The 11,795-nt window shown below is 36.5% G+C and overlaps 1 protein-coding gene across 12 annotated transcripts in view; it reads right to left on the bottom strand.

Annotated features, from left to right (window-relative positions):
* TJP1 (tight junction protein 1) overlaps positions 1-11,795 on the bottom strand; it is a 237,820-nt gene that overhangs the window by 84,624 nt on the left and 141,401 nt on the right. For all 12 annotated transcript variants that reach the window (XM_017518967.2, XM_017518974.2, XM_017518986.2 and 9 more), the window contains one exon: positions 8,738-8,794. In XM_017518967.2, the coding sequence (XP_017374456.2) occupies positions 8,738-8,794 (57 nt within the window). The remainder of the gene's footprint in view (positions 1-8,737; positions 8,795-11,795) is intronic.

Here is an 11,795-nt window from a genome sequence, read left to right as displayed (position 1 = left end):
TTTTTTTAGTTCCCACATGAGTGAGAATATGTGATACTTGTCTTTCTGTGCCTGGCTTATTTCACTTGTTTTCTAGTCCCATTCATGTTGTTGCAAATGATAGGATTTCATTCTTTTTTATGGCTGAATAATATTCCATGGAGCATATTTACATTTCTTTATCCTTTCATCAACTGACAGACACTTATGTTGATTCTGTATCCTGGCTATCACAAACAATGCTGCAATAAACATGGGACTGCAGTTATCTCTTTGACATGCTGATTTCCTTTCTTTTGGACAAATACTCAGCAGTGGAATCACTGGATCATATGGTTGTTCTATTTTTAGTTTTTTGAGGAGCCTCCATACCACTTTTCGTAGTGACTGTACTAGTTTATATTCCTGTCAACAACATGTAAGAGTTCTCTTTTTTCTGCATCCTCACTAGTATTTGTCATTGTCTGTCTTTTTGATAAAAGCCATTTTAACTGGGGTGAGATGACATTTCATTTTAGTTTTGATTAGTATTTCTCTGATTAGTGATGTTGACCATTTTTTCATATACCTGTTGACCATTTACCTGTATGCCTTCTTTTGAAAAATGTCTATTCAGCTCTTGTGCTTGAAGATCTTTTGACCATTTTTAAATTGGATTTCTATTTCCTATTGAGTTGTTTCAGCTCCTTATATACTCTGGTTATTATCTCTTGTCAGATGGTAGTTTGCCAATATTTTCTCCCATTCTGTGGGTTACTTTTTCATTTTGTTGACTGTTTGTTGAGCAGCAGCTTTGAGCTTGACATGATCCAACTGTCCATTTTGCTTTGGTTGCCTGTACTTTGGAGGTCTAACTCAAGAAACCTTAGCCCAAACCAATGATCTTCAGTGTTTCCCAATGCTTTCTTCTAGTAGTTTCATAACTTCCATTGTTTGATCCATTTCGATTTGTTTTGGTATATGGAAATGGATAGGGGTCGAGTTTCATTCTCCTGGATGTGGATGACCAGTTTTCCCAGCACCATTTATTGCAGACTGTCCTTTCCCCAATGTTCTTGGTGACTTTGTTGAAAATGAGTTGACTGTAAATGTATGGATTTATTTCTGGGCTATTTTGTTCCATTGGTCTATGTGTCTGTTTTTATGACAGCACCATGTTATAGCTCTGGTGTATAATTTGAAGTCACATAATGTATGCAATGTGATTTCTTCAGTTTTGTTCTTTTTGCCTAGGATTGCTTTGGCTACTCTGGATCTTTATGGTTCCATGGAAATTTCAGGATTGTTTTTTCAAACCCAAAACATTCCTTTGTGAAGAATGTCACTGGTGTTTTGACAAGGGTTGCACTGAATTTGTAAATTCCTTTGGGTAGTATGGACATTTTAACAATACTGATTCCAACAATACTGAATTCATGATCATGGAGTATCTTTCCATTTTTTTTGTGTCCTCTTTAATATCTTTCATCAGTGTTTTTTAGCTTTCACTGTAGAAATCTTTCACTTCTTTGGTTAAGTTTATTCCTAGGTATTTTATTTGTAACTGTTGTAAACAAGATTATTTTCTTGATTTATTTTCCAGATTGTTTGCTCTTGGCATACAGAAATACTGATTTTTATATATTGATTTTGTATCCTGCAATTTTAACTAAACCTCAGTTCTAACAGTTTTCTGGTAGAGTCCTTAGTTTTTTCTAAATTTAAGATACTACTGTCTGTAAACAAGGATAATCCAACTTTTTCCTTTCCAATTTGGATGCCTTTTCTTTCCTTTTCCTGTTTAATTGCTCTGGCTAGGACTTCCAGTATCACACTGAAGAAAAGTGGTGAAAGTGGGCATCCTTGCCGTCTTCCAGATCTTACAGGAGAGGCCTTCAGATTTCCCCCCATGATACTAGCTGTGACTTTTCTTGTGCTGAGGCATGATCCTTCTACATGCAGTTGAGTTTTTATCATGAAGGGATTCTGAATTTTGTTGAATGCTTTTTTGGCATCTATAGAAATGGACATATGGTTTTTGTCCTTCACTCGTTTTATGTAATGTACAGCACTTGCAGATATGAATATGCATTAGGTCGTTCACACACTGCTATAAAGAAATACCTGAGACTGAGTAATTTATTTAAAAAAAGAGGTTTCACTGGCTCACGATTCTTGAGACTGTACAGCAAGCATGACAGCATCTGTTTGGCTTCTGGGGAGATCTCAGGAAATGCATAATCCAGGCAGAAGACAAAGAGGGAACAAACACATCACATGGCGGCGGGGGGAGGTGAGGGGGGTGGTTTAAACAACCAGATCTGGCAAAAACTCACTCAGTATAAAGTAACAAGGGGAGATGGTGCTAAAGCATTCATGAGAACTCCACTCCCACGATCCAATCACCTTCCACTAGGCCCCTCCTCCAACACTGGGGATTACAATTCAACATGAGATTTGGGTAGGGGCACAGACACAAACCACATCAGAGTATGTTGAGCCATCGTTGCATCCCTGGGATGAATCCCACTTGATTACAATGAATGGTCTTTTAAATATGTAGTTGAATTTGGTTTGAGGATTCTGCATCTCTATTCAAAGATATTGGCCGAGAGAGAGAGAGAGAGAGAGAGAGAGAGAGAGAGAGAGAGAGAGAGAGAGTGTGTGTGTGTGTGTGTGTCTCTCTCTCTCTCTCTCTCTGGTTTCGGGACCACAGAAATACTGGCCTTGTAGAGTGACTCTGGAAGTATTCTCTAAACTTTTTGTAATAGTTTGAGTAGGACTGATACAGTTCTTCAAATGTTTGCTAGAATTCAGTGAAGCCATCAGGTCCTGGGCTTTTCTATGATGGGAGACATTTTATTACTGCTTGCGCCGAAAAGATTTTTTTTGAGATGGAGTTTTGCTCTTGTTGCCCAGACTGGAGTGCAGTGGCATCATCTCAGCTCTCTGCAACCTCCACCTCCCGGGTTAAAGTGATTCTCCTGCCTCAGCCTCCTGAGTAGCTGGGATTACAGGTATGCGCCATCATGCCTGGCTAACTTTTGTATTCTTAGTAGAGACGGGATTTCACCATGTTGCCCAGGCTGGTGTCAAACTCCTGACTTCATGTGATCTGCCCACCTCAGCCTCCCAAAGTGCTAGGATTACAGGTGTGAGCCACGGCGCCCCACCCAAAAGATTTTTTTTTTTTTTTTGAAGCTTCAAAAAAACAAAAACCAAAAAACCATTCCTGGAGGAGGGATGGCTGGTGAAGACTTCAATTGTCATAGTCTCTCAGTAATGAGGCTCAGAGGCAATCCAGCCGTTTTCCTAGTCCAACAGTTAGCAGATTTAACAACCAAACAATTGTGAGTTATATATCTCTCTTATCTCTATGTATCTTCTGATGACATTTTCTGGGCTGCCCTCCTGCTGAGGCAGGAGAATCACTTCAACCCCAGAGGTTGCAGTAAGCCGAGATCACGCCCCTGCACTCCAGCCTGGGTGACAGAGCAAGATACTGTCTCAAAAAAAAAAAAAAGATACAAACTACAAAAAAACCAAAAACACAAAAACAAAACAAACCCTAAGAAGGAAGAAATATATAATCTATATATTCCTATATAAAATTAAAGAAACTGAATTTGTAATTAAAATCCTCACAAAGAAAACACCAGCATCAGGTGACTCTACTAGTGAATTCTAACAAACATTTAAGAAAAAAATAAAATCAGTTGTACATGAACTCTACCAGAAACCACAAAAGGAAGGAACACTTCCCAACTCCTTGTTTTGAGGTGCAGCAGCTTTTCTATGATACCAAAACCAGATATAAATAATATGTTAAAAAAAAAATTACTGACCAATAAACAAGTATCTTCACAAAACATCAGCAAATCCATTCAGCAATACCTAAAATTGATAACATGTAACAATCAAGTAGAATTTATCACAGGAATGCAAGGCTGTTCAACAAAAAGCAAAAAATCCACCATATCAACAGATTAAGAAGAAAACCCATATAATCCCAGTCATAGACGCAAAAAATAGCACTGACAAAATTCAGCATTCATTCATGATTAAAAACAACAACCTCTCAGAAAACTAAGATAAAAGGAACTTCCTCAACCTAATCATGGCAAAACAGAAATACAAGGGAACTTCCTTAACCTGATAAAGGGCATCAACCAAAAAAACACTTAATGGTGAAAGACAGAATGCTTTTACCCAACATTAGGAGTAACGCAAGTGTATCTGCTCACCATTCCTAATCAACAACATTCTGCAAGTTCAAGTAGTGTGATAAGGCAAGAAAAAGAAACAGCATTTGAAAGGAGGGAATAAAACTGCCTCTATACACAGATGACATGACTGCCTATACACAGGACACCACCAAGGAATCTACACAAGAAAGTTCCTACACCTAGTAATTTTAAGATTGTAAGTTTGCTATAAAAAAAAATAAATAAATAAATATATATCATAGTAACAAGGAATAAAAAATTGAAATAAAAAAACAACAACAACACTATTTACAACAGCATCAAGAAACATGAGATATTTAACTATAAACCTAACAAAATGTGTGCAGGATCTACTTACCAAAAACTACATACAGTACATTAAAAAATGAAACAGTGGGAAGATAATACTACATTCACAGTTTGAAATATTCAATATTGTTAAGATGTTAATTCTCCCCAAACTGATTTGGAGATTCAAATGCAATCCCAATAAAAATCCCAGCAGGTTTTGTTTTCTTTGTCGAGAGGGAAATAAAAGTTGACAAAATTATTCTAAAATATATAGAAAGGCAAAGGAGCTAGAATAGCCAAAATCATTTTTAAGAATTTTGGAGAACTTACACTACCTGATTTCCACACTTAATATAAAGCTACAGTAATCAATGCAGAAGTAACTGGTAAAAAGACAGACACATAGATCAACAGACCAGACAAGAAAGTCCAGAAATATATGGCCAACTGATTTTTGACAAAGGGAGAAGGGCAATTAAATGGTAAAAGCATAATCTTTCCAACAAAATGCTTCTTCAAAATAAATATTGAACATCTGTATCAAAAAAAAAATTATCTCTGCCCCTATCTTATTGCACGAACAGAATTTAACTGAAATAAAACTTCTAAAAGAAAACAGGAAAAACTCTTTTTGACTTTGAGTTTGGCAAAGATTTGAGGTACAAAACCAAAAGCATGCAGAAATCAACAAACTGAACTTTAACAAACATTTTTTTTCTTTCATTTTGAAACGGAGTCTTACTCTGTTGCCCAGGCTGGAGTGCAGCGGCAGGATCTCAGGTCACTGCAACCTCTGCCTCCCAGGCTCAAGCAATTCTCCTATCTCAGCCTCTGAGTAGCTGGGACTACAGGTGCATGCCACCATTCCCAGTTAATTTCTGTGTTTTTAATAGAGACAGGGTTTCACCATGATGGCCAGGCTGGTCTCAAATTCCTGGCCCCAAGTGATCTGACTGCCTCGGCCTCCCAAAGTGCTGGGATTACAGGTGTGAGTCACTGCACCCAGTCAAGCCTCTTTCAAAACTTAAAGCACGTACTGCAAAAGGCACTGTCATTAACAGAAAGGAAAGGCAAACCACAGAATGGGAAAAAATATTTACCAAATAATACCTGATAAAGAACCTGTATACTGAATACATAAAAAAACTCTCAAAACTCACTAATTTTTGTGCACCGAAAAGGGTAATTGCAGAGTAAAAAGGTAATCCATGGAATGGGAAAAATATATATAAATCATATATATTTAATAACTGGTTAATGTCCAAAATATATGAAGACTACTGCAACTCAACAACCAAAAAACAAGCAACGTAGGGCTTAAATATGGGCAACGGACTTGAATACATGAAGTCTATGTTACATTTTGCCACAATTTCTCAATAATAAGAAAAAGAATTCAATTAAAAATGGATTTGAATGCATTTTACCAAAGATATATGGATGACATGCACATCAAGAGAGAGATAAGCAAACTAAAACCACAGTGTGATACCAGTAGGCACCTGTTACAGTGGCATTTTTTTTTTTTTTTTTTTTGAGACACAGTCTTGCTCTGTTGCCCAGGTTCTAGAGTGCAATGGCACAATCCTGGTTCACTGCAACCTCCATCTCCTGGGTTCAAGAAATTCTCCTGCCTCGCCTCCCAAGTAGCTGGAATTACAGGTGCCCACCACCTCACCTGGCTAATTTTTTAAATTTTTAGTAGAGACGGGGTTTCGCCATGTTGGCCAGCCTGGCTCAAACTCCCGACCTCAGGTGATCCACCAGCCTCGGCCTCCCACAGTGTTTGGATTACAGGCATGAACCACTGAGCCCAGCCCTTTTTTTTTTTTTTCATTATATGGGATTTATATTGTGTCTATTTTAGTGCGTTTTTTTTTTTTTTTTTTAAATCTGACAATACAGATTGAGTATCCTTTACCTGAAATGCTTGGGACCAGAAGTGTTTCAGATTTTCAATGTTTTGGATTTGGGAAAGTCTGCATTATACTTATCAGCTGGGCATCCTTAATCTAAAAATCCAAAATCCAAAATGTTCCAGTGAGCATTTCCTTTAAACATGACATCATCACTCAAAAAGTTTTAATTTTGGCGCATTTTAGATTTCAGATTTGGGATGCTCAACCCATATCAAGTACTGATGAGGATAGAGAACAAATGGAGTTCTTATACCCTGCCAGTGGTGGTACTAGATGGTACAGACAAGTGTGAGAATTTCTTTAAAACTTAAACAATTGCCATGGGACCCACAGCAACTCTTTTCCTAAGTACTAACCCAAAAGAAATAAAAAGTTATGTTCATACAAAAACCTGTACACTAAGGCAAGTTTGTTCATAATCACTAGAAACTGTAAAACCCAAATATATCACAACTGGAGAATGAATACACTATTATACATTCATACAATGAAATGCTACAAGAAGAAACCAACTACTGGTATCAGTAACGTCATGGAGAAATCCTAAATGCATTAGTCTAAGTCTAAGAAAAGGGTACATACTGTATGAGTCCATTTACATGACATTCTAGAAAAGGCAAAAATGTACAAAAAGAAACCATATTATTAGTTAAGTGGAGGTGAGGAAACCGGACTGATTAGAAATAGATGTAAGGGAAAAGTTTTAGTGTGATAAAGTTGTCTTGTATTTTTAAAATTGTGGTGATTATACGATTGTATATGCTTGTCAAAACTCAGAACTGCACATTAAGGGTAAATTCTACTATATGTAAATTATACCAATAAAAAAAATAGAAGTCTGAATAAAAATAAAGGTAATGTGATAAAATAATACCAAATCACTGATATCACCACCAGTCAGTCATAAGAAGTTATCTTATATGTTTAATCATATGTATCTGATTTAAATATGCCACCTATCAATACATTTCAAACAAAGGAACGCCATATGGAAGGTTTATGAAAGTCAAGGTTAGTATTATTTAATGATTTCCTTCACCATTTAATGAGACATTAAAAAGTTGACTGTATCTTATCTGAAAACTCACTATTTTTTATTTTTTTATTATCTACTATGTGCAGATCCAAACACTCATGAGATAATCAGAGGCAGAGTCCAGGAACATGATTCTTTGCCCTTTCCATCTTCCTAATAATGGATACAACTGGTAGAAATGGTAAGTGTAAAGCGTAAGGTGAATACTTAAATATTCTCTCTTTCCATACATTCTCTAAGAAAGTGAGTAATCAGCAGATTCAGCTCTCTTAAAAGAGAGGAAAGAGAATTTTGAGAGGCATTTAACTTTACAAATTGGTAAAGCATGACTGTTATCAATTTGTTCCATTTTAAAATGTGAAAATCAAGGCTTTCAAAGGTGACTGAATCACTTCCCCACTTCTTTGTTTCTTTCTTTCTTTTTTTTTCTTTTTTGAGACAGAGTCTTGCTCTGTTGCCAGGCGCGAGGCTGGAGTGCAGTGGTGCCAGCTCAGCTCACTGCAACCTCCGCCTCCCAGGTTCAAGCAATGCTCCTGCCTCAGCCTCCCAAGTAGCTAGGACTACAGGTGCGCGCCACTACACCCAGCATTTTTTTTTTTTCTTTTTTTTTTTAAGTAGAGACAGGGTTTCACCATGTTGGCCAGGATGGTCTTGATCTCTTGACCTCATGATCCGCCTGCCTAGGCCTCCCAAAGTGCTGGGATTACAGGCGTGAGTCACCATGCCCAGCCCACTTCCCCAATTCTAAAGCAAGAGAAAGGTAGAACTAGAATTCAAACTGATAGCAGTCTCACTTCTGACAAAGTTGTTACTCCTACTAAGAACTCATCTCTTACTGCTACTCATCCCTCTTCTCACATCTGCAATTTAAACTTTAAGCAACAGCTTGGGTCAACATGTTTGAAATCAATTAAGTATCTTTTAGGATTTTATTATGCATACAACCTGGTTTAATTTTAAACCTCACTCCCACAGTGCATGCATCCATACTCAGGTTGAAACAGTTTATCATAATTTATACTAACATATAGAGTCCTTTATCTGATCACTCAAAATTTTAAAAAGCAAATCATTTACTTTTTAAGTGAAGAATAAAAACAGCAAATATACAAAAGGATATATGAAAAAGTAATCATGCTCACTTTTGACCTTAATAGAAAATTATTTTAACTCTAATTTTAAACAAAAGAATACAGAAAAAGTTTCACCCTTCCTCTCGCTTCCTGACATCTGGCTTTCCTCTATTGTTTTCAAAGCTGCCAGTATCCTGAGTTATACACAGATTATTTACTGCAACACAAACTTACCCTGTGAAGCGTCACAGTATGTTGTTCCCATATAGCTGTTTCCTCCATTGCTGTGCTCTGATAAAGAAAAAGAAAAACAAACCATTTACCTTTTAAGAAAATGTCCTTAATAAGGTGAGCAAGAACATCAAGTTAACAATTCAGCACACTGAAATACCAAAATTCACACTGTTAATATTAGAGATACTCTGAACGGACCTTAATAATTATGGAAAGTTTTCTATTTGCTTTTAAGAGACAGGAAACTACACACAGGAACTTCCTTTGTTTTTAACTTAATTTGGACAGCTGCTCTATATTCACTTAATGCAAGCTGCAATCAGTATTCTAGCTAATTCTGCAACTTTATACATAACACTAGACAGAAAAGAGTAAAAGTTGGGGTGGTATTATCTTAAAATATCTAATGCATGTAAACATTTAAAAGCATCTCGTGTTTTATAAGGGAAGGGAAAGTTAAATACCTCTGAACACAGTAATTATAAATATACATGTTACAGGAAAACAGATAAAACCACTGATAGTTTTGGTAAATGGCTGCTTTAATGTCACAAACACGACTGCTCTACCTAGTTTCAGTTTTGCTGCAGAATTACCTTCTCAAGCTTCATTTATTACCAAAAGAGAACAGCTTTTCTAGTATATGTATTAACACACATGTAGACAAACACAACATGAAACAAAAAAGAACAAGCTCCCAAACTCCCCCAAGAATCATCATAAAATAAGTGATACGAGCTCTAATACAGGTCCCTACCCAAATTATAGTGTACTTCAGTTTCACCTCCTGTCATGAACCTCTCACTAGAGAGGAAAATAAATCATTATCTAAGGCAGGGATGTCCAATATTTTGGCTTCCCTGGGCCACAAAGAAAGGATTGTCTTGGGCCACACATAAAATACACTAACACCAATGAAAGCCGATAAGCTTAAAAAAAAAAAAAAGCAAAAAAAAAAAACCTCGTAATATTTTGAGAAAATTTACGAATTTGTGTTGGGCCACATGTAACCCTTGGACCACAGTTTAGAAAAGCTTATCTAAGGAATTAGCAGTAAATAATTCAAAATAACTTTTATATGGGGTTAATTATTCTTAGAGGTTTAAAATATTTCAGTCTCTCTGAATGCTACCGTTTTATGAAATTGGGACTCCTAAAATGTATTTATGAGTAAATTTTAAAAAGATTCTTCAGCATTATCAAAAGGTAGAGTAGAAAGGGAGAAGGCTAAGCATGACATTCTCAAACCACTAGTCACCCATTACTATAAATGCCTATTATATAAGTGAGGCCTGTTTTCTCATAAACTATTGTTACAAGCATCCTGAGAATACGCCTATCAAGGTGCCATGGGCCCATTTCTCCTTTCCCACAGTGACTTTAATTGAAGATTAATGCCATTTTAGAAAGTAAGTCCCTATAAAGAAAGCCTGCTTCCCTAAATTCAAAGCAACTAGATTAACTTTCCTGCCAGATGAATAAGAGAGGAGAGAGAAAGGATCTCTCTGTTCACCCCCATAGATAAGAACTGCCAACCTCCCCAGCATTTTGTTTCAATCTTCCAATCAAATGCAACAAAACGTCCCTTTAATGAGACCTCCACTGGAAACAAAGGTTTTGTTTTTTTAAACAAACATTGACTGGGATAATGCATTAAAAACAATTCTTCCATCAATGAGAAGCAACAAAATCAGCTAAACATCAACAGTCCTACTGAAGTATACATGATAAAAGTATCTGCAATAATTGCCAGTTTGTCCAATCTCAGCTGATATTAAGAATGACAACTGCTTGCACAGCTCTCAGCTCATCTTTTCTTGATCTATTTCATTAACCAGTGACATTGCTTTACTGCCTTTTTCATCCTTGTCCCATCAGTCCAAAACGGAAGTGATGTGATAACATGCACTTACTCTCCTTCATAACATACTCTTTGGTATGAAACAGTTAATCATCCTCTATAAGGTCTTAATGAACCCACACTTTTCCATTTTGTAAGAGGATGTTAATCAAATGGGATAATTTATTTAACATTCAGGAGACAGCAGGTTGTAAAACAGCATGTACATCGTCATCCTAATTTTGTTTAGACATTAGTAGGGAATAAAGGCTGAAAGGATAAACAAAATGTTAACACTGTTTATCATCTTCACAGTAAAGGGATTGTGGGTGACATTTTTCTATCAGGTGTTTTATCTTCCTGCTTTCTTTTCTCCATTCCCAATCAGAACAAACTGGCAATGTATTTTAAACCACATTCACCAAATCCCATTCCTATTTGACATTTCAAATACAGACAGTCCCTCGACTTACGATGGGGCAACTTGATTTTTTGACTTTACAATGGTACCCATACAATCATTGTTTTTCACTTCCACTACAGCATTCAAAAAATTATATGAGATATTTAACACTTTATTGCTAAATAAGCTTTTGTGTTAGATAACTTTACCCAACTATACACTAATGTAAGTGTTCTGAGCATGATTAAGGCAGGCAAGGCTAAGCTTATGACATTGGGTAGGCTGGGTATATTAAATCCCTTTTTGACTTAAAATATTTTCAACTTATGAAGAGTTTAATCAGGACATAGCTCTAAGTGAGCTGAGAATCATCTGTATCTGTTTTTCACTTGGTTTTTAGGAAAATCAAATAATGCTTAAGAGGGTTACTGTTCTTATTTTTAAAAAGTTTATTCTCCTGTTAGTAAGGAATCTATACATTAAGGCCTTAATGTACAGTCTCCAGGAGGAGTGCAAGAAGAGAAACTTACTTTGTGCAAGGGGGAAAACCAAAATACTAAAATATAATTGCTCTCACCATTCCACATTAAAATCATATAGTTTTTCTTTGGAGGAACTGGAAAAGTACATATCTCAACAAACTTCTCTGTTAAACATCAAATACAGCCGGGCGCGGTGGCTCAAGCCTGTAATCCCAGCACTGTGGGAGGCCGAGGCAGGTGGATCACGAGGTCAAGAGATCGAGACCATCCTGGTCAACATGGTGAAACCCTGTCTCTACTAAAAATACAAAAAATTAGCTGGGCATGGTGGCG

This window comes from Cebus imitator, unplaced genomic scaffold (assembly GCF_001604975.1).
Source record: "Cebus imitator isolate Cc_AM_T3 unplaced genomic scaffold, Cebus_imitator-1.0 Scaffold19, whole genome shotgun sequence".
Classification (NCBI taxonomy): Eukaryota; Metazoa; Chordata; class Mammalia; order Primates; family Cebidae; genus Cebus; species Cebus imitator.
This window is presented reverse-complemented; position numbering and strand designations above follow the sequence as displayed.